Raw genomic sequence first — 27,365 nt, 5'->3', positions numbered from 1 at the left:
GTGGCAAACAGTAGGAGAGTCACCAGAAAACTGGTACAGAATTGCCGTCGTCCAGCCAATTTAAAGGGTTACTTGGATGGTGGTGGCGCTGGTGCTCCGTGGTTGTCTGCTTCTCCGTGGGAGGGGCTAGAAGCTGTCGTCTGCAAATGATTGTAGATCCGTCTGGTGTGAAATCCTCTTGCCAAACCACGTGGTGGTGTTTGTAAACACTGGCGTGTGGAATTGTTTATACACTACATCACGTGGGACACTAGAATATATATATATATATATATATATATATATATATATATATATATATATATATATATATAGTGGCGGATCTAGGGAGGCTATAGGGGCTATAGCCCCCCTTGACGCTCAGGTATACACTGGATAAAATGGGATTCAATCCTCCTTTACACTGGATAGAACGGTAAAATATGGTTTAGCCCCTCCCTTGATCATACCCTGGATCCGCCCCTGTATATATATATATATATATATATATATATATATATATATATATATATATATATATATATATATATAAGGGATATTCAATTTGCAAATATGCCCCCCCCCCCAAACTCAGAACTTTGGCTAAGCCCATGGGTCAATAGATATTTTCTATGACTTATCTGCACATTGTTAAACTTGAGCTTTTAAATGATTTTAACAAGGCATAGAGCCAGCATGTTTTGTGGCCACTGGTATATGCCAAATTAAAACTGCCCGAATTTTTACATTAATTTTGTACACCACGTCCCAATAGGGCATGGTTGTATCCTATTTATTATGTAATCCATCAGCAAATTATATGTTTGGAGCCTCCAGGAAAATGGTTAGTTAATTTTGCACCGCATGATGGTTAGTTCATTTTGCACCACATGAGTCATGCAGGATTTAGTCACAGGACACCATTGCAAATATATATTTTATTGAGAAAAAGCAAAAAGGCTATTACTCATCGCAAAAAATATGTATATTCTTTACTACATTTTTTTGCGGTGAGTAGTAGCCTTTTTGCTTTTTCTCATTGAATTATCCCTCGCAATAATGTGATATATATTTTATTATTTACTTGACAGCAATGTCCACATAATTTATTTCTCTTATAGACTACTCGTGTTTCTCTGTGATTGTATGGAGGAAAAATGAATTTCGCTGTAAACAAGCTTGAGAGTTTTTTAAAGGATATAGCTTCATTGTTAAGTATTTAGATTTTAAAAGGCAGTCTAGGTTTTGTAAGACGGTGAACTATGTATACATAAACAGTAAAAATATACGTCAAATGCATAATAATATATTTTGTAAACTAAAGCCGTGATAAACAAATAAATTAATAACTTGTGCACATTTGGTCGATTACTATGTTTAGCAAAGTAAAGAACTGTATAACTTTTACCAATACACATGGTCCACATGATGTTTTTGGGCATTGACGCAGTTTTTCAAGATACAATACACCAAATCACACTATTGGAGCTATTGAGTCGTGATTTCGTACATCTCCCCTGACCTACCCGATTCCCAGACCTCAACATTATTGAACACATTTCATCAATTCTGTAGCTGAGAATTCTTCTCTATCCACGCTGACAGAACTGAATGTTTTGTATAAGGAATAGTAGAATATTTTTGGGGGGAGGGGGAGGTAAGTATTATGATTACCCTAATAACCGTACTGTTTATTTTAATCCCCTGATGTATCCTACAGGTTAAACGAAACTACATAACAAAATGAAAAATTATGATAACACTGTAGACATGAATTATTGATATTAATCTGAAGGAACTGTAAAATATAGAAGTACGGTCAGATTATTACTTACTAGAACTTTAACATTTATTTACTGTTGTTTTCTACCTTAGGACATGTCATCAAGAGATTTAATTCAGCAAAGAAGTACCCTGCCTAATGGGGATACAGTTTGGCAGAATTCGCAGTTGGTAGTAGCAGCTCTTGAAGGAAAATTAGCGATATTAGATGGAATTCACAGAATTCATGGCAGTACGTTGGCTATGTTGCACAGGTAAAAATTCAGATTTAGTAGCCAATATATCATTAAAGTGAAACAATATTTTTTTTATAAAGCCAACAAACACGACTTAAATATGAATATCATTTTTCTGCAATGTTTGATATACGTGGTTATATAGTAAAATTTATCTTTAATGTAATCTTACGATACTGCAGCTTTCGTTGATCATAAGTTTCCTGTTAAAATACTATAAATTTAAAGAGACTTTTTAAACTACGGAGCACAATGTGAAACAACCGTCTAGTGATATTTTAGATAATTTATACAACTTGCGCACTTTTGTACGGATGATCTTCTTTCTTCATATTTCTTCTGTACTAAATAACACTCTAGAATGTTATAAGCTTTTTGAACTCATTATTCTAATACCAAACATTCAGTGAATATTACGAAAGGGCACTACAGACTAGACATGTATATTTTGTAGAAACAATCAAAAGCAATTTTACAGATTCCAATTATACTATGATTAGGTGTCGTAAGTCTTATAGAACTCCTTTGTCTTCCAGTCTACCAACAAGTCCATAGAAAAACGCTGAGATATATCGAAATGCACTTCTCTGCAATCAATTCAGCTTCCCAATAATCAGTGCTATCTCCTCAATTAACCCTCTTTTGAAACCGGAAGTGGCTGTCATCAACAGTTTCTGGTTTCGGAGTTGATTGCCATAAACAAAATCGGCAATATATAGCGACAAGAAGGTTCTTGAGATCGATCTAGCGTCTCGAAAAAGGATATCATCTCCATCTGTAATACGTTACTAAAACCAAAAGTGGTATAAGTTTACATGTACTTTCGGTTTCAATATTAATCTTCCTAGAGCAAAAACGGTAAGAAATATCAAGAAGCTGTTCTCTCTCTCTGTCTGTCTGTCTCTCTCTCTCTCTCTCTTTCTCTCTCTCTCTCTCTCTCTGTGTGTGTGTGTGTGTCTCTTTCTACACTCGATTCAGCGTCTCAATAACTGCGGTCTCCGTTAGCCATATATTCAAATTGGAAGTAAAACTAAAAAGAAATTACCTTTCCGAATTCAGTGTTGATTGCAATAGAACAAACACAATAATAACGAAACTTGTGTTTTGGAATCGATTCAATGTCTCAAGAATAGATACCTTATTCACCCGTAGTAAATGTTAGTAGTACTTCCTGTTTCAACGTTGATCGCCACATAACAAAAACTCCAATAAATAGCAACAAGCCGTTTCTTGAAATCGATCAGCGTCTCAAGAGAAAATAACATCTAGAGCAGTAACATTGAACTGAAAACGGAAGTAGTTGAAATTTATTAGTATTTTCGGTTTCAACGTTGATAGCAAATGAACAAACCCAACAAGTGATAACGAGTAGCGGTTTTTGGAATGTATTCAGCGTTGTAACAATAGGTTCATCTCCTCTACTACTATCTATTTAAACGGAATATGCTAAAAATCAACCATTTTCGGTTTCATCGTTTATCCCCTTAGGACAAAAATAGTAATATGCAGCGACAACGTTTTTTTTCTTTGTTTTTTTAATCGATTCAGCAACTCAGGGAAACATGTTATCTCGAGCAGTGACACATTACTAAACCTAGAAATGGTAAAAAGATGTCGTACTTTCTCTTTCATAATTGATCTCTATAGTGCGAAAACCGTTAGATATATCAAAAAGCTGTTTTTTTGGAATCGATTCAGCGTTTCATGAATACTTTTCTCTCTTGCGTGACCACTTTATTCAAACCGAATATGATAGAAATTAACCATTTCCAGATTTAACTTTGATCGTCATAGAACAGAAACGGTAATACGAAAACGACATTAAAGTTTTGAAACCAATTCAGTATCTTAAGAAAAATATGCTGCCTTAATAGAGTGTACGCGTAACACACTACTAAATCGGAACTATTTGAAATTTACTAATACTTCCGATTTGAATATTGATTTCCATGATGCAAAAGCGGTCGAAGATATCGAAAAGTCGACTTTTAGAACCAATTTAGCGCCCCAAAGAATAGGCTTCATCTCCTCCATTAACCCTTTATTCAAATCAGAATAGTAGAAATCAACCATTTTCCGCTTCATTGTTTATAACCATACAACAGAAACGGTAATAGATCATGATTTTTTGTAATCGATTCAGTGTTTTGAGAGGAGAGTCTTCATCTTCGTCCCTTTTGCCCTACTAAAATCGGAAGTAGTAAAAAAAGTTACTGTTATTTCCGGTTTCAAAGTTGCTCTCGAAAAGAATGTGCATATAGATAACGACAAACATTTTTGGAATAGGTTCAACGTCTCAAGGAAATGTCATCATTACCCATTGGCTTGGGTTTTTCTGAACTTAAATGCCTGTGACGATATGATGTTCGAGCAGCTATATGGTCTTGAGTAATGATCATTGAATGGCTCTTGTAAGAGCGGTTTGGCTAATTGCTAGTATACTTTGGTTCTTACAAAGGACCCTAGCCAGGATTTACTATTACAATTTTCTCTGCTAGGGTGCTTTGTATTTACTTCTTCGAGTTAGTTGTGTTTCTAGCGGACTAATAGCACGCAATAGTGCCATGAGCTTTTAAGGCGTGCTCTTGGCTGGCCAATTTTTCTTTTAGCCTTTCCCTGGGTTTATTAGAGAAGGCCCTATTGTTCTTATTTTGTTTATTGTTCTAGAGAGTGTTCGTAGAGTACCGAGCATTGAACTTAGGTGATCCACTTCTTTATATGCATGCTGTTGTGGGCGGAGATAGAGCGGAGCTGTTCCAGCCTATCAGAAACTAGATAGGGCGGAGCTAGTCCAACCAGGCAGAGATGAGCAAAGGCGTGGTTTTACCTCAGCCTACCTAAGCAAGTCTTTTCTATCGGGTTTGTGCTCTAAACTACTTCTGTCGGTGCAAAACTGGCGGTTGAGTCCGTGGCGTCCTTTGTAAGCTACCACAACAACTACAGCATGCAACATGCACATGTACACAACACTGCAATATTTGCATTATAACACTGCCCACTTTACAACGAACTTTTCAGTGTGTCACTGTAGAATGTTAATGTCAATATTTTTAATGTTTTAGGGAGAAAAAGTTCTTTATTTTCACTAAAATGTTCTCATTTTCACGGAGCGTAAAAACACGCGTGTCTCCTTGTATGAACGTACATCCGGGTAATGTTGTCGATACAGGTGATTACAGTAAACTTGAATTGAAATCTACAACTTGTAAAAGTCACACATCTTAGTGTTGAGATTAGGATACAGACAATAACATTCATTATAATAGTTCGCAGGAATTCCGTATTAGATATTAGAGACAAAATTAGAGATAAACTTCAAATATAAAACCATAACAACGCAAAAACTAAAATTATACTACACCAGTTATATACTCTGCACTCTATTACCACAAGTTTCCAAAGGCTTGAAATTAAATTAAACATCTATTTTTATTAAAGGACAAACACGTAAGCAAGTTCCTTTCCAGATGGTAAAGTGCCAAGGACCGACGAGACGTTGGATAGAAACAGCTATGCGCTGTATTAGAAAAGATCTAGTACGAACTTCGCTGCAAACGCTAGAAATGCGTCTTCCTACCTCCCTAATAAATTCAAGACTTCTTGCACTCCAAGCGCCACTAGTTTTGATATCGGCAAAGATCGGCAAAAATTATATGCCTTAGAATACGTGAGCTGGTTAAGAACTTTTTATCCCCCGTCAGCTTGATGTTTGTAATGGTACCGAGGTAGCTGTTCGCGCAACTCAAGTTTATTTCTCTTCTACTTACAGTGCCACTAAGGCAGTCGTAAAGTTGGATTTTCCTAACACATTAAATCAGTTTCGTCGGGATACTATACTTCTCGCAGTGCTCAATGGTTTTCCTTCAATTTATCCATATGCTCATCAATGACATAGTCATCCCAATGATGTTTTTCGACGGAAACATTGTTTCTTCTCAGAGAGATGTACAACATGGTTATCCCTGGGCCCAGCACTTTTCGCTATAACTATTCAGTCTTTAGTTAAATTACTGGACACCGAATTAAACATTTGGTATTTTGATGATGGAACAATCGGTGGTGAAACCGAGGTGGTTTTTCATCCTTAATACAAATAAATAAGAAGGTATCTGTTCTTGGCGTACGACTTAAATTTTCTAAATGCGAGGTTGGTTGTCTTGTATCAGATGAAACCACATTCGACGAAATCTTTAGATTTAAGGAGCCTGCTCCAGGCATACGTCCTCTAATCATACCGAATGCATCTCTTCTACGTGCTGCTCTCACGTCGGAAGCACTTACTAACGTGCCATTGAATACCTAATTTAGAGTTGTTCATGTCTCGACTTTTCTCAATTTCAGCCCATTCAGCCTTTTTCCTTTTAGGCGTATCTTTATCAATCCCTCGTCTAACCTATTTTTACGATGCTTTCCATCTTGGCATGAGACTTCATTGCTTGAAAAATATGATTGTCCAGGACTTCATTCTCTTGAAAACTGGCCTTGAATCAATTTTGAACTGTTCCTTAAATGACGACTCTTGGATACAAGCATGTTTATCTGTTGACTTGGGTGATCTTGGTATTCGACCAGCTGTGGATATGGTGATTCCTTAATTCTTAGCGTCTTACCACGGATCTTGTCGTTTAGTCGAGACTTTCCTTCTCAAGGTTATTGTTTGGTCCCAGATGATTCAGATCAGAAAGACTGTAATAGGTGGGCAAGTTTATCTGGCATAATCCTCCCAGAAATTAGCAAAAAGTGTTATCAGTTATCTTGGTATATGTCAATTGTATCTCACTTATATAATCGTCTCTTACAATCTATTATTGTTCCGAAAGTTAAAGCAAGGTTCCGTGCTACCTCGTTTTCCGAAGCAGGTGCATGGTTGATTGCGATACCTTCCCCGCCTTTAGGCCTTCATTTGTCAAATGAAAGCTTTCGAATTGCTGTTGCCCTACGTTTAGGTTTAGCTGCTTGTGAGCCTCATCGCTGTCCAGCTTGTGAAGATTAGGTTAATCAACGTGGATTCCATGGCCTTTCATGGATGAAGAGCGCTGGTAGATACGGCCGACACTCCTCCGTTAATGATATAATACTACGAGCCCTTAACACTGCTGGAATTCCTTCAATACGGGAATCTTCTGGTTGCTGTCATTCGGATGGAAAGTGATGCGATTGCATAACGGTGGTTCCATGCATGAGAGGTAAATGCTTATTATGGAACTTTACATGCGCTGATACATACGCTTATTCAAGTCTCGCTCTATCTGTAATGAACGCTTGAGCTGTTGCTAATCGGAAAGAAGCTGAAAAATAAAGAAAATAAGACCAGCTTCTCGAAAATTTTGTTTTCACTCCCGTTGCTATTGAAACCAGGGGTGCTTGGGGTGTAAGAAGTCTTGAATTTATTAGGGAGGTAGGAAAACGCATTTTTAGCGTTTCCGGCAAAATTAATTATAATTATTGCTTATTTCTAATAAGGCACATGATACATCCCTACATACAAGATATATAAAATGCATGCAAGACATGCCAAATGCACGACAAGATTGTCTGTGTAGATCCAAATGCAAATTCACCAATGTGGTTTAGCAGAATAGTTGAAAAAGGGAGAGAGAAACTAGAAAAAACTATTAATCAACAAAACTTGATAATTCTGAACAAGAGTCGAAATCCACGACTCGACCAAAATGGTCGAGCAGGCTGCACAGCTAAGTGTATATAGCTGTATGTTCGAAATCACCCGCAAAGATAGCTAAAGAATACATGAATCAGAAAGATGGTAAAAGCGATGAGTATTAAAATGAAAATGAAGACGTTAAAGAAGCAGTGGATGCGATATATATCTATGTAACCAATGCCATCGTGATGATCAATGTACCGCAGGGACCGTCGTAACGCATGGATGGTAGTTTCTCTTGTGAAGTAATGCTCCTTTTCAAGTTGTTTCTTCATTTTGGCGAGATCATCACGAAGTCCTGAAAACATTATTGAGCACTACTCCTACATACTACTTCAATCTTAATCCACTCACGTGGTTCGTCTTTTTTAAACATATTGTTATGGTGTTTCCAGTTTCTCCTTTATTCCAAAATATTCATGCTTTTTACCGAATAACACAGAGCCGTTACCACTCGCCACACTTCATCGCCGCACATTCTCATATCAGTTATGAAATGTTTGTAGTCCTAAGACACTACCCTCTGACGTAAGAACAGTGCTGCCATATCCAAATGTGAGACTAAATCCAGAAGTGGTATGTAGTAATGTGGGATAAAATGCGCACGATAGATGGCTATGAAGAAGATTTGAAGGCACATGTATCCAGCAATTGATTGACAAGTCTGATTATATGATCATATATGTTGATATATACCCATGCAGTAAAAATCTGTAGAGACGCTCCTTGAGTCCTTCCCCCTATCCGATCAAAAAATGTTCTTACGTGTCTGATAATTGATTAAGTTTCTATTTTTCTGCGAATTCTTTGCTCCCATTCTCGATGACGTTCCGAAGTTAAATTGACACAATGTATAGCGTGATATTTCCCGACGGAAATAAAATATTGTGTTTCTGAAGATTTAAACTTATAGAACCTCAAGATGAAAACGATTAGTACTTCCAGATGAGATTGTTTTCAATAAAATCAATGTTATTTTAGGTTTTGAAAATTCAAGATGAAAACTCTTCCTCGATTAGAAATAAAATTGCGTTTTTAGACATTATACGCAGTGTTTGCATTTGGACTTTGGCTAGTTGATGTTTGCTTTACGCCATTATTGAACGCAAAGGCTCTGAATATCTGGATGTACTATCCACATGGACGCCCAATCTTGAATCCGGTACAAGTGGCGAGTGCACAAGTGTAATCCAAGATCGCCTCGCATAGAAGGAGCTCTCACCTTCCACCTATCTCACCTCTAAGAGAATTGGATTACAGGCTCATATCATAAGTCGTGGTTGAATTACAACATATCGGCAAATTAGTTCTATATGGCGCTTATATTGGTCATTATTGAAAGTTACAGTTTTGTGTGTGATCGTTGGATTCATAATCTTTACTAACGAACTAACAAACTCCATAGCCTATGAAACCCACAGCGTCAATACGACATTCACAAAAGCCTCTATTGATGTCTGTCCTCAGCACCACCCATCTCACCTAGGTCTTTCTAATGGTTTTTCCCCGATAGGATATCCAGTGAAAATTTTGAAAGCGTTCCTACTTTTTTCCATTCTGGCTACATCAGTTGCCCACCTGAGCCTTCGAGATTGATGACCCTAACAACGTTTGGTAAACGGTATAAATTATGGAGTTCCTAATTCTGAATCTTCCGCCATTTCCCATTCCCCTCCCTCTTGGATCCGAATATTCTCCTCTGGATTTTACTTTCAAATATTTTCAGTCTGCGTTCTTCCTTTGAAATAAGAGACCATGTTTCGGAATCATACAGCACGACAGACATAATTATCATTTTATATACCTAGGTATTATAATCTTTACTACATCGTCAAACTTTATAAGAGACTAGATGGTTGCGGTAGGAGCTGTTCTAATTTGGAATGGAATTTAAAAGAAAAATGGAGTAGATAAACATGTTGCTTACGCTGTTTGTTTGTCGTATATCTCTATATTCCCAGAATATTTGTTTTAAAAAATACACGAACATTTATTTATTTTCAGTGTATAAGAATTTTTAAAGCTCTTGAATAGTGCCATAGGGTATTGTATAAGTAATTATTTACAAGTAGCTTTCCTTTTATAAAGCTTCCTTGTGGCTATATGATTAGTGTACTTGTTTTCGGCGCGAGAGACCCGGTTTCGATTCCCGGCGGGAGCTCACTTGATTCGGATCTCACGTTAAGCTTTAGGTCCACGTATCGTAGAGCCTTACTGTAAAAAGGGACTTTAAAATCCCAAAATTATTATTATGATCTTTTATTTTAAATTTGTATATTTTTGTTTCCTTATCTTTAGATTAGTACATGATCGAGAGCTGCAGCTGTACGATGGAAAAAGATTGTTGCGTTCTGACAGATACGATGAAATAAAACGAATACATAAACTTTCTGACGATGAAATGATAAAATCTGGAATTCTCAGAATACATCCATCCTTTAGGATTATTGCCTTAGCTGAACCTCCAGTATTAGGTAAGTCAATTTAATTTCTGCTATAATATGTTCTTTTTAAACTTTCCTGCATTCTCGCAACATAATATGCACAAAGATGTTTTAAAGAGACTAAGGTTGAAGATGACTATTTGCTCCAATCTAGAGATGAGAACAGTCACCAACTTTTTATAAAATTAATTATGTATAGGAAGGAAGTTTTATTCAATTCTATCTTTCGTGAGATTAGAAATTAACTCCTCAACCCGGTATCTATATCTCTACTTCCCTATTGTACTGACGGTATTTAAATAATGGCCTACTAGTAAAATTTAAAGCTTCTATTTAATGTATAAACTGCGTACTCGGGATCCCGGCTTCGATGGCTAATAGTATTAATATTTATTAGCCCGTTTGTTGCGACTTACCATACGTTATATATAACCATAAAAGATGAGTTCACATTTATGGAAACAACGTCTGTAGCCTAGTACTAGAACGTAAGGAAGTTTTTCACCCAGCATTTATGCTCTTTATGGCGGCCCTGACTATAGACAATAACATCAAAGCTCCCTTTGGGGAATTCTTTTGTTGAGAGTGGCTTTTTAAGTTCGTCCCATTCCTCTTGGCACACATGCCACAAACCGGGCTTTGTGCGTGGATGACATTTTGTGACTGCTTTCTCGAAATACCTAAATATCCCTTTCCGGCTCAGTGGTTTCAGTGTGAAACCACATTATAAACTTTTTCTTCATGCAGCCTACTGGATTTAGAGGGAAACTACTTTTTCGTATGAACTTTGCAAGCCATCTAGGGACAGGTGTTTACATTATTTCTAGGATTTTCATTCGCGCTGAAACTGTATAGCCAATTGACGTTCAGAGTTTGTTTGTAGCAGCTTCCTTGCGTCATTGGAGAAATTCAACTGTTTACCTCTTTCGGGACAAATGTTTCAGGAGGAAAGATAATATATGAATTGATACTGTAAGTGTTTTTTTTTCGAATTATCTATCCTAAATATGTTACAGTCATTTAAAAATATATGTGTTTTCAGATTGTAACCACCGGGCAACAATAATATGTTACAGCACACATGGTTTCCCGTAGGTTTTACCATTTTTATTAGAATTCGTACATTTTCTTCGAATATTTATTATTATTTCTTATAGAAATTAATATTCCCCAGTGACGGAAACCGTATGTCACTTCTGACGGTAGTGAGTGGCGTGGAGGGAGGGGAAAGTTTTGTGGCGCCTCCTCGATATGACTGTTGTAATGCATTTCTGATTTATAAAGAACTGTGAGAAGCCAATTCTCTTTGAAGCAGTTCCAACTTGCTGTATTTCTGGGATGGTTGGGACACCAACACCACTAAACTCCCAGATAGGAGAGTAAAAGCAACGTCTCAGTAAACGTAAGCCATATGTTCCACTTAAAATAAGATTTACAAAAGCTTCTCATATGCCAGTAAGAGGAACATCTCGCAGATGTCCATTCTGTAACACTGTACAGGAGCCCCATCGAACACGATCAATGTGCAATACCTGTAATATTGGACTCTGTATAATAAAAACCACCATAAGAACTGCTTTGATCAGTGCCACCATAAGAAAACGCAATGCTAGGTATAGCCTGGTAGTTAGAAGATGAACCACAACATTTGGTTCCTTTAAATGTTGCTCCAATATATCCGTTATTGTGATGTTATTGCTTTTCTATTAGTATAATCAAATACTTAGCAATATGTTTACACTAGTATAGTAAAAATGTAATAACAATTATTGCTCAGTCCTTTCAGAGTGAAACCACGACATTTGGCAACTGTAATTATTGCTCCAAAATGTTATTGTAATATTCTTTCTTTTAGTATCATAATAAACATCTATTTCATAAAAGGTTTTCTTTCCCTTCATAAATTCATTCTTTGGGAAGAAAAGAGAAATACTAAAACCCATTGATGTTGCACATGGAGATCTCACAGGGATTATCAATACGGTGTACCGAATGACGGTTTCACGTGTCATGTGTGCAACAGTTGATCCAGCCGTATGACTGAAAGCTTTGTGCCGGTAAATGAATACTTTTGATACGTCATCACCATTCAAAGAAATAATGTGCTTCATTTATCTTGCTACTTGGCGAAACTTTGTGCAGTAGAAGTTTTCTTCAACATTAATACGTTTGAAAAGATTCGTAGTACTTACGAAACAAGTTTTCCCATTTCTTGGCGTCGTTGAAATGATAGTAAATTGTACTGACCTACTTACAAGTTTGCAGTTGTATCGAGGCTTTACATATATATAGTGTTACAATATATTGTTATTTGCCACCCGAAAAATACCGCTCGTACAGCAGTTTCTAATGCTTTTTCCCTTTTTGAGTATGTTGTTCAGTGTGAATGTATGCATATGGGTTAAGTTTACTTTCAGCTCAGTCCTGGCTAATGATCCGTTCCACGATTGTTTGGGTCTTCTCATACTCCTGAGAGCTTTTTCTGTATGCATAGGTAGGTGAGTAATGCTCGCAGACCGGCAGATCCATTTGTCGAACCAGGTTTGCTATACATGTGTACTTGGGATGTTTTATGCTTAGCTTTATTGAAAAATCTGCTTGCTCTGACGACATATTTTTGTTGTATTTGATCACATTGGTAAAATCTTTCTTAAGTATGGTGAAACTTCCCGAAGAACATTTTTTTTAATATTCCAGTTTAGCTATACGATATGTCGGAAAGAAGTTTGGTTTACCTTCTGTCGTAATAGTGTAATTTTCAGCGGCATTGTACGTCCAACAAGCTTGATTTTAAAAAGTCTACGTATTAGCCTTCATACGAGAAATGGATTGTTGCTAGTCCCGATTTCTGGCATCAAGATCAAATCGAAAGCCAAATATTGAAAAACTTTCAATTCAAATTTCGAGCTTGTGCTTCTACCTCCCGCTAATGCTGCGCTCTGAATATGTGTATTTTTTCTATTTATTCAAATATCGATTCCGTGGCGGAACTCAGGAAATCAACACTTGCAATTAATTTGCTGTTGATTGCAGCTGAGTTGATTCACTATAGGCCGAACTCAGATTTTGAGTACAGTTTCAAAAGTTCATTTCCGTTAACTGTAAAAGGCAGTAATAGTCCCTTTAAGTTCTATGAAGTTCATTTGTTCTATTTATTCGATATTAGGAATATTATGCAAACTTGCAAACTAAAATTAAAACAAGATGATAATTGATACAAATGTAGAGGATGAATATGACATATCCGACCGCCAAGTATGGTGGAAGAAGCTATTTGTTTACTTCTTGGCCAACCGCTAACAGCATTTATAAATCCATATGTGAATTTGTTATGTGCAATTATAAAGGTAACCAAGAAAGTTCTGTCGCTTCTGTGATGATCTGTGTTCAATTAGCCCTCACGCCATGAGTTGAATGCGAATGGAGATAATACGAAAGTCAGTTGTTGGTGTAGGTATATCCAACATACCACCTGGTTGTGGCAGTTCAGTTATACCGTCAACTTCCGTAAGGATAGAGTTAACATGGGACCTCCACAGAGCGTCATAAGAGTGTGCATGCTGTACGAGTTCAAACTGGGATCAGACTCCACTGCAACGAAGCCAATGATATGTCAGGCCTTTTTTGAGTATGTCGTGCCTATATCCCTTTGGGGATCCTGGCTTTTTGGGCTATTTTTTAGACTTTCAGTCAAGCAGCTACTGTATTGTCAATATTTATCCTAGGATCATGGATCATACATCATTCTCTTCAGAATAGAGCTGGCTTTCAAACGATACTACTTGCGTGCTCATACCATATCCTAGAAGCGGGAAAAAAATGTCAAAGTGAAAATTTCGGAGGGAAAATTTTTTTTCTCGAACTTTGGCCCCCCCCTGGACCCCCCCTGTGTGATCGTAGCCATCTAAAAAAATCTGAGAAATAGTACTTAGTATACTGAATGTGTGGGCCAAATTTCAAGTTTCTATCTTGAATAGTAAGGGCGGGAGAATTTTTATCAAAAATTCCCAAAAGTACCATAAAACACTATGATCTCAGGGAAAAAAATCCTGAGACATCCCTAATTACCCTAGGACTATAATCCGCCAATCATTCTCTTCAGAATAGAACTGTCTTTCAGGCGGTACCATTCATATGTCTCCATCATGTATCTAAGGCGGGAAATTCCTGACAAAAGGGATTTTTGGGGGCAAAATTTCCCTTTTTTCAACTTTTGCCCCTCTGGACCCCCCCTGTTTTTACGCAGAAATCTGAAAAAAAACTTCTGGTAAATACTACTCGGTGGACTGAATGTTTGTGCAAAATTTCAATCTTCTACGTGAAAAAATAGGCCTGCCAGAGAAAATTTCCCTACTTTGCCCCACTTTTACCCTATACAGAAGTATATTTGGATAAAAATTCACTGAGACGGCCCTACTTACCCTAGAATAATAATTCGACCGTCGTTCTCTTCAGAATGGAACGGCCTTTCAGACGGTATGACTCACGTGGTCCTATCATGTTTTTTGGCGGGAAAATGACGAAAAACGGGATTCTTGGGGTAAAAAATCCCTATTTTTACCCCTTTGCCCCTCTGGTTCCCCCTTGTTTTAGCACTGACATCGGAACAAAAAATCTGGTAAATAGTACTCGGTGGACTGAATGTTTGTGCAAAATTTCAATCTTCTACGTTCAAAACTAAGCCCGCCAAAAAATATATATACCGACAATGACTCATATTTCCCTATATAGAAGTAAATTTTTCAAAAAATCCCTGAAACGTCCCTAATTACCCTAGAATAATAATTCGACCGTCAGTCTCTTCGGAATAGAACGGCCTTTCAGACGGTATGACTCACGTGGTCCTATCTTGTATGTGAGGCGGGAAAATGACGAGAAACGGGATTTTGGGGGTAAAAAATTCCCTATGTTTACCCATTTTCCCCTCTGGTTCCCCCCCTGTTTTGGCACTGACATCGGAACAAAAAATCTGGTAAATACTACTCGGTGGATTGAATGTTTGTGCAAAATTTCAATCTTCTACGTAGAAAAATAAGCCCGCCAAAAAATATTGCACATAGGCTTAGAAAATGAGAAAATAAATTTTTGACTTATGACGTCATCACCTCCTATGTCTGGACGCAAGACGGTCTGAAACCATACGTAATGTCTTCTACAAGGCCTCTGGACTTGGAAAACAAAAAAAACCCGGACGAAAAAGCTCAAATAGAAGAGAAATAACGCAATGTACCATGAAAAGTGCATATGGTACAAATTGTACCATAGGATCCCCAAAGGGATATGGACAACGCAGTGGTGGTTTAACAACTTTAGGGACGGCGACGAAACACTCGAAGACACACCACGTGCCGGAAGAACAACAGATGTACTAAATAAAGATCTTTAGGCAGCAATTGAAGTGAACCGTGGCCAGACGTGCGAGGAAATGAGACTACAATTCATTGTGAGTGGAGGAACCATTCGGCAGCTCCTTTGTCAACTTGGGAAGCACTACAAGTTGGGTCAATGGGTCCCACATGATTTGACTCCGGGCCAGAAGGCAACGCGAGCAGATACCTATGTTTCTTTGCTGTCTCGTCTGAGGAAGGAGCCATTTCTGGACAGGTTGTTGACATGTGATGAGAAGTGGGTTCTGTACGAAGCTCCACGGTGTCGTTACCATTGGTTAGCATCCCATGAACCGGTTCCAAAGCAGCCGAAACCAGCACTGCGCCAGAAGAAGTCCCTCCTGGGTGTTTGGTGAACTGCTTGCGGCATCGTGTATCGGGAAAGCTACCAGCTGTTCAGAGCATCAACGCAACTGTGTACTGTCAGCAGTTGAGCCGTATTCAAGAAAAACTCAACTCTGGAACCAATACTTCTGAATCGGAAAGAGGTCCTCCTGTTACAGGACAACGCTAAGCCCCACGTGGCTAGGAAGACCCGAGACACCGTTCAGCGCCTTCGATGGGAAACACTATTGCATCCGCCATACTTCCCGGACATTGCACCGTCCGATTATCATCTGTTACATTCCTTGGACAATCACTATCGAGGACGCCAGTTCAGATCCCTAGTAGAGGTGCAAAATCCTTTTGATACCTTCTTCGCTTCACGGCCCACAAAGTTCTACCTCTATAGAATCCATGGCCAACCAGAACGTTGGCAGGAAGTCCTAGACGCTAATGGGGACTATTTTTGATCTTCGAGGTACGTCTTAGATGACATATTAATGTTCGAAGGTAGTGGGTGAAACTATATATATATATATACTAGCTAGGATGCTAGTCCTTCGCACAGGATGACGAAGTTTGTGAAAAATATTTGAATCCCTCAACTCCCCATACAATGCTCATTTGAATGATTGATTACCCGGTTTATCTCGACTGAATCTATTCTTTGTTCATTTCATACTGACTGTGACTTTTTATTTTTAACTCTCCCTCACTTCCCATACCAGTGGGGCTATATTTTACGATAATGGCATTGGGTGTCACTATTCATCTCCATGACCCCGAAAACTAAGAATTCGACACTAATACCAGTCATTTTCGATTATTTGTATATATCATCCCCATGTGACCCTTTTGGGGATGATAGGTGTATCTCGCCCCTACAACATTTTTTCCTGGTTATAAGTAATATGTGTACCAAGTTTCGTTAAAATTGCTCCGGGGGTTCCAGAGTTATACTAGACAATATATAGATACATACAGACACACCTACATACATTATTCGTTGCATATCATCCTCCTGTGACCCTCCTAGGGATGAAAGTGGTATATTTCGCCCATAGTGTTTGTTTCCTCACTGTAAGTAATACGTGTACCAAGTTTGGTTGAAATTGCTCCAGGCGTTCCAGAGTTATGCCAGATCATATACACACATACACATAGGGTCTACATACGTTCATACATACGCCTTTTTTTATATATACAGTACATCAACGTTCATCCAGACTATCTGGAACCAAGGCAACGTGGAAAATCGAAAATCCGAATAATCCTGGTAATGTGGATAATAAGCAGAATAAATCGTGAGTCAATTCACTTCAACGTTTTGTGAGTAAAGCTTTCTTAAACTCGATAAGAAGCATTTTATGTACAATATTACCATAATTTACTGTGAAATCTATACACAAACTGTACACTTAATCAAAACAAAAAGGAAATGTTTGTCGTACTTACGGTTACGTTCTTGCTATCACAGTTAAAAATTATTATCTATGGGAACATTAAATTTTAAAAAGTTTCTACAAATCTGGTTTGGATTATCCAGAGACCCGGGTGAATGAGGGCTGGAGAAACGAGGTTGTACTGTACATAGCTTAAAAACATCAAACATCAACATCAAACTCGTTAAGGCATTATCTATATATATAAAAAGATGTATTATGTGTGTGTGTATGTATGTTCGAGCATAACTCTGGAACGCCTGGAGCAATTTCAACCAAACTTGGTACACGTATTACTTACAGTGGGGAAACAAACACTATGGGCGAAATATACCTCTTTCATCCCTAGGAGTATGTAAAAAAAATAATGTATGTAGGTGTGTCTGTATGTATCTATATATTGTCCAGTATAACTCTGGAACGCCCGGAGCAATTTTAACGAAGCTTGGTACACATATTACTTATAACCAGGTAAAAATGTTGTAGGGGTGAGATATACCTATCATCCCCAAGAGGGTCATAGGGGGATATCGTAAAGGACATAAGCATTTGATGTTCAACTAAAAAATATCATTTTTTGGAACTTCTATAAAATATGTTTATATGCAGACATTTATTAAGACACAAATACAGAAGATCGATCCGCGTATATGTGTCCAATTTTACCCCTGACCACAGAAGCGACCGAACCAAGTGGTTAAACGCGTGTGCTATACCTGGAGGTCCATTCTATCGTCTGCCAAGCGAAACTGTGTATCGTGTGCATCATGGCTCCAAAGGTGAACCGTTTTTGGAAGGGCTGCGTAATTGGACTTTTCCGCGCCAAATATTCGGTTTCTAAAATTCAAAAGCAGTGCAAAGAAAATGTTTGTGCATTGGATTCGACGACTATCGAGAACATAATCAAGCAGTATAAAAAAAGACATACCAGGTAAGCATTCACCCACTAGGGGGTCGAGGAAGCGAGCATGTACCACAGTGACTTCACTAGTAGCTCAGAAGTTACGGCGAATGGCCTTACAAGAAAATCCCCCTCCGCAACGTGTGATGGCAGCTCGACTCCACATACCACAGTAAACTGTTAACCGCGCCCTGAGTGGGAAATTAAACCTCCGGAAAGTCTTTAAAAGTCATGGACATTACCTAAGTGCGGCCCATCGCGGTGAGAGAAAGACAAACAGCAGGCGCCTCTATGAACGCCATCTATCTGGGGAAAAGTGGAAGTTTGTGGCCACACTAGATGAAGCATGGGTATATCTATCAGATTGTGGCAAGATTCACTCGATAACTGACACTTCGCTAGATGCAAAAAGCCGTCCTGCGTTTATCCGTCATTGCAAAGCAACTTTCTCGAAAAGATTTATGGTTCTCGCCGGTTACTCTTATCAGGGCAAGTTAACAATTCGTCAGGTCTCTTAAAACTGTAAAATCAACTCTGCATTCTTTCAGCAACATATACTGACCCCAATTTATACAGAAGATTTGCCTCTTTTGTATGGGCATGCCATAAAGCAAGTGCCTGTGCATATGGATAAGGCCTCCTCACATACATCTCGTTCTACCCAGAACTTTCTGGAGCAGATGGAGACAGACACCGGTATTCGTGCTATTCCATTTCATGATGTACCAGTGAAATCACCAGATGCCAGTCCCATGGATTTCTGCGAGTTTGGCCTACTAAAAAGGGCACTTTCTTCTCGTCGTGTCACTACTCTCCGGGGGCCTGTGGAAAGCCTGCCGGGAGAAATGGGAGAAAATTCCACTTCCTGTACTTCGTCGTAGTCTTCTACAGTGGAAGTTACGGTGCAGGGCTATTGCCAGAACACATGGCCATCACATTGAGGCCAACCGATGGTGGTCCCATGGATTTTCATAAGGTTAGTGCTATTTCAAAATTGGACACATATACGCGGATCGACCTTCTGTATCCAGAATATTTTGTAAACATTCTTTCGCAACAGTGTGGGATGGGGGAGTTACGCATGTATGTAGATACAAACGATACAGCAGGGAATACAGGCAGAATGAGGCGGGCAGAAAGAAAAGGGTTGATGAGCAAAATGCCCCGAAACCTGTGACCAGGAAACAGGTGAGAGATGCAGAAAAGAGAAGGGAACAGGTCGTATAGAGTAAGGTAGAAAAGGAGAGGATATGCGCGATGCACACAAGTGCCCAATAACACATCCGTTCCCATCCTAATCATCTATTTTTTACCTATATTATGCTCTCAGCACCTCTGTGCTAAATTACTTTGTTTCTATCTCCTCACTCTCTTCTTCAGTCAACTGTAAAGGTATTCTTTCATTTGTGAATTTGTCATAATTACTCTCCCACTGTAAATGTGCAATTCCCGTTTCCTGGGCACCTGTCAGTCTCTTAACTCGCCCGAACTGAGACAATATTCTCTGTAATTATCTTTGGATTCTAATTGTACTGAATGAAACATGACGGAGACACGAACACAGAAAGATCGAGGACGGTTAAAATCACAGAGAATCTCCACTGCGGATGAAACCTCGGACCCGTACACCAAAAACCCACCCACCAGCCCTATACCAGCTTTATTTAGTTTAATTAGTTGCAACCGCGACACCCGACTGTGTAGTCATCTTTTTTGGTTGCAATTCAACTTAAGCATACACGTTAGTGACAAATAGAAATGTAACGTATAGTGCAAATCACAAAGTGTCTCTTACCAGGAATCAAGGCCGGAACCCCTTACACAAAATGCTCACGTACTAGCAACTAGATTAACGCGAAGGCTGAAAGGGAGGGCTTATAGATTTTGTAGATAAATGTGCAAAAAGGACTTTCAGAAGATTACAATATTAGCTTAGGGCCATTTTAACTCTCATACACTCCGAAGATTACAATATTTGCTTTAGACCATTCTAACTCGTATACCCTTTGATGTCTGCCGCCATTCAAGATAAGTACATAGAATAAGAATTCATTCATCTTCACGAAAGCTTGCTCAAAAGAAGAAAGAAAACTTGGTGTTCATGATTGCAACACTTGCTCGCATCTAGCACAGGTTATAAAGGCTGTAAAAAAAAATGCATAGTACTCATGTTAATATCACCTTCCAGCATAAATACAAACTGCTGTTTGAGCAGATATGTAGTCTTAAAGTAATAGCTAGGTGGTGGTCATAGGAAATGCTGTCATAATCATGTCTCTGTCAGAATCGCATGCTAGTGCTGTGCTAGATGAACCAGGAGTAGGTTATAGAGCGAGGGTAGAAGGTGTACAGTGAGTAGAATACACCTGATTCGTGTTATGAAAACGTGTTATCCTCCTCGGAAATAAATATATCTGGAAGAAGTATCTGTTTCTGCTTCAGAGATGAAAAGAGTTGAAAATTAAGTATATGTATAGAGTTACTGTAAGCAGTAATGAAAGTGATGTTTAATTTTGTATAAGTGAAAATTTTTTGCATCTCCTTAACATGCACAACGATATGTTCAAACAATATTTCTAACGTTAAAGGAGCAGTTCGAGTTAAAAACAAGTTTATTGCAATAGAAAGAGTAACAAAAAATAAGAGACCCGTATTTTTCATATCTTGATAGGCCGTCTCGTTCAGCTTCTACAGGCATTTGTTTTTGATGAATCGTAAATGCTGACTTCACTAGTGGGATACGCGAGAAACTCAATGTGAGTCAGCAACCACTCCCTTGTACGCAGCTGATAAACCTTTAATAGTGCATTGGATTTAATAGATTGTGTTTTGGATTTGTTAGCAGTCTTGCTCTGTCTTGAGGAACGTTTTTGTTAGTTGTTTTTCCTACAGCATTAGTATAAAAAAGAGTAGAGAGAGAGCAGTAATTACGTTTGTTGTGCGAAACAGTGTTTCTTCCAGACATGTTTTTAGGGTGGCACTGTCTCCCGGAGCTCTGAGAGATTCCTCCGGAGGAGACCAAAATAATACGTCTATAATATAATAAATATAATAGTACTGTGCAAAAATAAGGAGTGCGATTTAAGTTAAGGTTACCGGCAAAAAGGATGCATAAAATGAAAACAACTCTTTCAATCTCAATGCAAATTTTACCCTTTGTTTGTCGTAGTATCTCACGAGTGTAGGCTGAGTATGAGCTCTTAAACATGAACGGGAAGCGAATAACAGCCGAATAGGCCAAGGCTCTCTACGAGCGGTTTTATCCAATTCTGCAAGAACCAGTGCTCGCATGATTTTACGGCTGCTTTAAACTATTTTAAATGTGAATATCCTTATACTACAGTGCATAGAATGTTGAAAAATATTTGGAGACCTGATGAAGCATCAAGATAGAAGAAATCTGGTCGCCCAATTTAAAAATTTACACAAAAAGTGAAAAGTGCGATTAGACGAGAACTCTTGAAGAACCCTAACATATCAAACAAATTTTTAGGATGAAAATATTAAATTTTTGAATTAAGTGTAAGGAAAATCAAGAAAGAACACAGATTCAAGGTTGAAACATGTAAAAGTGCACCATTTTATACAGACGAACAGAAGAAGCCCGCTAAGATCAACTGCCGCAAACTCTCCGACAAGAAGTTCTCGAACAAGATTGTGATGGAAATGAAACTTACTGTTACCAAAACTTAGCGATCGCGTCTGTTTCCAAGTATGTATCATACATTGATAAACGTCAAGTTAGTCGTATCAAGTTCGTAAACTTAAAGATAGATATGCGTAAAAGTTTTCATCTGGCAAGTGATCGCGGCAAGCGGCAAAGTTTCGCCTAGTGTTGTTAGAAGTGGGAATCAACGGTGACCACTATTTAGAGTGTATTGCAAAGGTACTGGTTCCATGGATACAAAAAGAATTAATGGGATATGGCATTGTGTTTCGGTGCAATATGGCATCCTCCATTTTGTGAAAAAAAGTGCGCGACGCGCTTTTACTGGCGCTGGTATCGAGTTTGTCGGCAAAAACGAGAACTCACCAAAAGTTCCTCAGGTTAGACCAATTGAGCGTTTTTGGGCTCTAATTAATCGCAAAATGGCTAAAAAGCATACTTTAATCAAGACGTGATAGATATGCAAAAACAAAGTGGTCGGAAATATCAAAAGAAGTGATAAAAAGTAGTGGACAAGCGCTTTTCAGGACGTTCCGGTTCAAGCTTCCAGAAATCGGCATCCAAGTTGTCTACAGCGTCAAACAGTAAACTACTACTTTTTTAGTTATCATTTATTTATTATAATAAAATCTGTTGTTATTTGTCAAGAAATAAAAAAAAGTTACTACAAAAATTCAAAGTTCTCTTAACTTAAATCGCACTCCTTAATGTGCCTCTCCGAATACTAAGTGCCCTCCCCTGATTTTTTCTGAAAGAAACACTAGTGTGAAGTAGAAAACACGTGTTAGTACAGCGCGTACTGTGTCTGTGAAGTGAAGTAGAAATGCCTAACACCTGCTGTGTTTTCGGTTGTAATTCTTGTGCAAGCTGAGGTCATAAAGTATCTTTCTCTGCGTTTCTAAGTCGTGAGAAATCACCAGATCGATATAAATTATAGCTCCAGAAAATCAATGGGAAAAATATGTACCAAATAAAATCACTCGTGTTCCAAACATCTTGAAGAGCCTGCCTTCGAAAAGTCAAGTTTACTGAAAGAAAAGTTAATGCCAGTGGCGGATCTAGGCTTGGGCCGGGGGCGTAGGCCCCCCAGTTTTTGAGTGACAAAATTGATTTAAGCTATTATTTAGATATTTTTGAAAGCTTTTAGTAAACATGATATACATATCATAGTCCGGGTTCTGACTCCCCCCCCCACTGAGTTTTTACCGTCTAGATCCACTTCTGGCTAATGCCAGGAGAATTGTTTACACGCAAACTGAGAAAGAATGCTGTTCCAAGTATATTATTGAAAGGTTTAAGATCCGAGCCATTGAACAAGCACCGATCTATGTCCAGTTACCAACGTACAAATTTCGTACAAGACGCAGTTGACGGTTGTAGTCAAGACGAGGCATTAGAGGGTAATAGAGACGATGCCACTCATGATTGTGAAGATACTGCTTTAGAAATAAGCTATACAATGTGAATTAGGGAGTGAAATATACCGGCTTGTAGAAGGAATCAGTGACGATGACTGTTTCTCAAGACATTGATTCATCGTTTAATTTCTCTGTATCATGTGACAATGATGATGAAACGGATGATGAGAGTTGTTCCGCGGACAGCTATGTGAATAAAAGAAATTTAACCGGTGAAGTGTTTTTCGTATTCTGGCAAACTTTACAGATGTTATTTCATTTTTGCCTTATATGTTGCGCTCCTGTACATACCTTGAAGCACAAAATTATAGGGTCAGCGTTAAAAATTGTAACAAAACGTGAAAATGAACATACTTATGTCTGGGAATCGGAACAATGATTAAAGAAAAGGTACTTAGGTGTTGCAGCAATCTCGTCTGCCATCTATTTACATATTGGTTTCGATTTTTTTTTTTTTTTTTTTTTTGAAACGCTGAACTCATGCTTTATAGGATACGTTTTATAATATTATAAAAACGTTTGTACAGCCCACCATCAGATATAATTTTCTACATGCAGATGATATTTGTAAGTCTTTGCAATCAGTTCCGGAAAAGGAAACCGCACTTAGAACGTGCCACCGCACCTCTCACAAACGAAATGCTTGACACTGTGTAGCAGTATGTATTGTAAGCCTGCTCTCGCTCCTTGACCACCTATGACGTCATCACAAAATCTTTCTTCCTCGGTTACTCGCTAACGACTGAACGTATCGCGATCAAACAAACACCATTCCTTTTAGAATTTTCAACTCTACAAATGGAAATAAATTGTAAAAAATGCACTAAGTCAAACTGCTCCTTTAAATAAACCACCTGTAGACCTTGTAAGCATATTTTATATTTAACTCAATATTCGTGACAAGGTACAACACTTTTTAGTAAAAACACTATATAAGATGTAACGTTTCAATACTATAACAGTATCTTTCAGACTTAAACACACTCATCTAGTGTGGATAAGTGTGTTTAAGTCTGATGAAGATACTGTTATAGTATTGAAACGTTACATCTTATACAGTGTCTTTACTAGAAAGTGTTGTACCTTGCCACGACTATTGAGTTAAATATTTCTAACGTTAGTAGAAACTGCATTTTTTGTGAGGACCCTGCTATGATCCAAGCTCCCAGCAAGTGCGCCTTGTGGACAAACATCGTGTAGTTTTCTCTCGTTATGTCCGGCTCCTCCCACTTTCTTCATTTCACCATCATCGTCTTCTTTCTTAAATTTGTTACATAATCACTGAAAAAAATTGAAAATGTTCTTTCTACTCTTTCTAAATCTCGTGGTGTAGGTCAATGTTGTGGTTGCAATGAGGTACCTGAAAGAACACCAAAAGCGATTCTACTAATGTAATGTCGTATAATGTATTGCCCTTCTTCCTAAGATGCCTCGATTGACATGTAATGGGTTCTAATAACTTTATCAAGAACGTTGTATGTATAAGCTTTAATGTATGATGTTTTAACGAACATTCGTAAGATATTACAATATACATGGCATTAAATTGTGTCATTTTGACTCTATATTATGTTTCCAATTGAAGAAAAAAACAGTACATTTTTTATCTATAAGAAGGTGACTGAATGAGAAATGCAAGAAGAATACATGTTGATTTCGAAGTTACGACTACTTACTTTATAAATTTATACTTTATATCTATTCTCAGGTTATCGAAATGACTAATGAAAATATATAACTAGTTATGTAAATCAAAGAAATATGAGTCGAAATGTTAAGTTTTGTGTAAATAAATGTATAGTTCTTTAAGTACAGAAAAAGGAACATGTCATACACATCGTTATTTTAGAGAACCTAACCTATTCATTGAAAACCATAAAGTGAAATTTGTATGTAAGAGAATAATACTTACACAAATAATAAGAGAATATATATATATATATACTTTACATATACTGTATTATAAGTAGGCAACTCGTGATACATTTATTGACGCTATAGTATTTGTTCCAAAGGATCAAACTAAACATGACCATGAATATATTATAATGGAAGAAATACAAGAGAATATGAAGATAAATATGTGAGTAATGTATTTGAAAAAATGAAATGAAATCTTTGAGTTTTACGTCCCACGGTTATGCCGGTTAGGCTAAAGGAGACGATGATTATGAGAAATGAATAAAATGGTTGAATGAAGAAAGTGGGAGGAAACGGGAGAACCCCGAGAAAACCCACGAGCACGGTGTTTGTCCACCACAAAGTCCACACGGCGCAAGCGGGATCGAACCAGGGACCCCAAGCACCGGAGGTGAACGCTCTACTACTGAGCCACCGCGCCCCCACGTAATGTATTGGCTTATTGTATATTATTTAACCCCGTACCGCATGCCGTGTCATATATGGCACATATCCTTTTTTCACTTTGGCTTTTTTGTGATTTATCAAAGGCATCAAACGACTGTTTTGTCTGCTGTGTGAGATATTGACGTGTATGAATAGGAGATTTTGATGTCATCTGACATGTTCTTTATGAGTTGTAAGTGTGTCATATATGGTACTTATTTCTCGTCGGAATTAAGTGAAAATCTAAAATTCAAGTATTAATTCATTTTTCAAATTCCCACATGAGGATTTCCAATACTGATTATTTTTTTTTTTTTTTTTTTGCTAAGGGAAAAAATCATACAGAAAGGGGTTAATCTTTAAAAAATGTAAATGTATTTCGAGGAAACATTATGTTGTAAAGGACAAACTGCGTTTCTTTACTAATATGACCGCAAAGGTGGTACCCGTGGCTAATATTGTGGGAAAACGGGTCTTTGGGGAGCCAGCTTTTCTTTATTTATTTTGTTATTCAGTTATGAGTATTTCAAGTTTGAAGTTACCGACGAAGTGCCTATGGTGCACCATCATGTAAGTAGCCCACTATGAGAGGGATACACTTTACACAAAAGCTCTTTCAATTTTCAAATTTAAAAGCAGTAGGACTTGAACCATATAAATATCGTTACTTGGCTATTTCAACGAAAACAAAGTTGCAGCTGTGCTGGTGACCTTTACAGGGATGGAGATTTTACAAGTTTGATTGGACGTCGCATAGGATTTGTGTGAAAGACCATGAAATCTACGAGCAGCACTGTCTATGGCTGACCTAATTTATTAAGCGGATGTCAGCTTCCTTTTTACATTTTCGAAATAAACGAATATATGTATTCCTTATTATAAGTAGAAGAATGCAGTTGGTAAGAAGTTAATAATAAAAAAGTTTTCAACAAGAAGCTATAATCTTTACCAGAAAATGGATAAGGAAATTAAGAAGAAACGCAATTATTATAGCAACAATAACATCGTTAATAAGTAAGCAGTAGTTACTACTGTATAATCATGACTTGTTTACAAACACATATCTTGAGATCTTTTTTGAGTACTCTATTTAGAAAGTTTAGAATATTTAGTTGTTTTTTTTTTTCATATAATTCATTGAGAACCAGCTTTGCTGGGTTCTTAGATTGTAGGAACTTTGCCCATATTACAAGTAACTTTTGTCCTCTTGACCTGATTTACAGTCGTGAAATTTAAAACCGAAAGTTATAACAGAAGAAATTGTTTTACAACTATAAATTTCGGTATTTATTTTTTGTACAATCTTGTTCTTAGTGAGAAATGCTAATTTGTAATTGTGAAAGTTGTGAATATTTGAAAGAATGTGAACAAATATTTTTCATAGTCTTGTAAATAATAAATAAAGTAAACAGTTGTTAGTGCAGCACATTTATATATATATATATATATATATATATATATATATATATATATATATATATAAACTAAACATGTAAACTTGTACTCAAGCATCTCATTTTATTTGGTTCGATGTGATTTATCGATTTATACATATATAATGTGTTTGACAATGTTATTTTTAAAGGAAGAAACTCAATCAACATTCAGGACTATATATCATTAACTGAGTAATGTAGTCTTAGAATGGGTGTAATAAAGATCTTAATGACAGCGACGACGACTTCTGTATAACTTTGGGGTGGCATTGAAATATGTGTATTTCCTTGTCACAAATTCGAAAAAGGATATCTACATCCAGGGAGGCCAATCCCCAAGA

At 37.6% G+C, this 27,365-nt stretch overlaps 1 protein-coding gene across 3 annotated transcripts in view; it reads left to right on the top strand.

Moving 5' to 3' along the window:
* c12.2 (von Willebrand factor A domain-containing protein c12.2) overlaps positions 1-27,365 on the top strand; it is a 1,756,568-nt gene that overhangs the window by 1,169,258 nt on the left and 559,945 nt on the right. For all 3 annotated transcript variants that reach the window (XM_081733805.1, XM_081733806.1, XM_081733807.1), the window contains exons 10-11: positions 1,855-2,015; positions 9,958-10,133. In XM_081733805.1, coding sequence (XP_081589931.1) covers positions 1,855-2,015; positions 9,958-10,133 — 337 coding nt within the window. The remainder of the gene's footprint in view (positions 1-1,854; positions 2,016-9,957; positions 10,134-27,365) is intronic.

Source organism: Thermobia domestica, chromosome 12, assembly GCF_964235325.1.
Source record: "Thermobia domestica chromosome 12, izTheDome1.hap1.1, whole genome shotgun sequence".
NCBI classification, from domain to species: domain Eukaryota; kingdom Metazoa; phylum Arthropoda; class Insecta; order Zygentoma; family Lepismatidae; genus Thermobia; species Thermobia domestica.
This window is presented reverse-complemented; position numbering and strand designations above follow the sequence as displayed.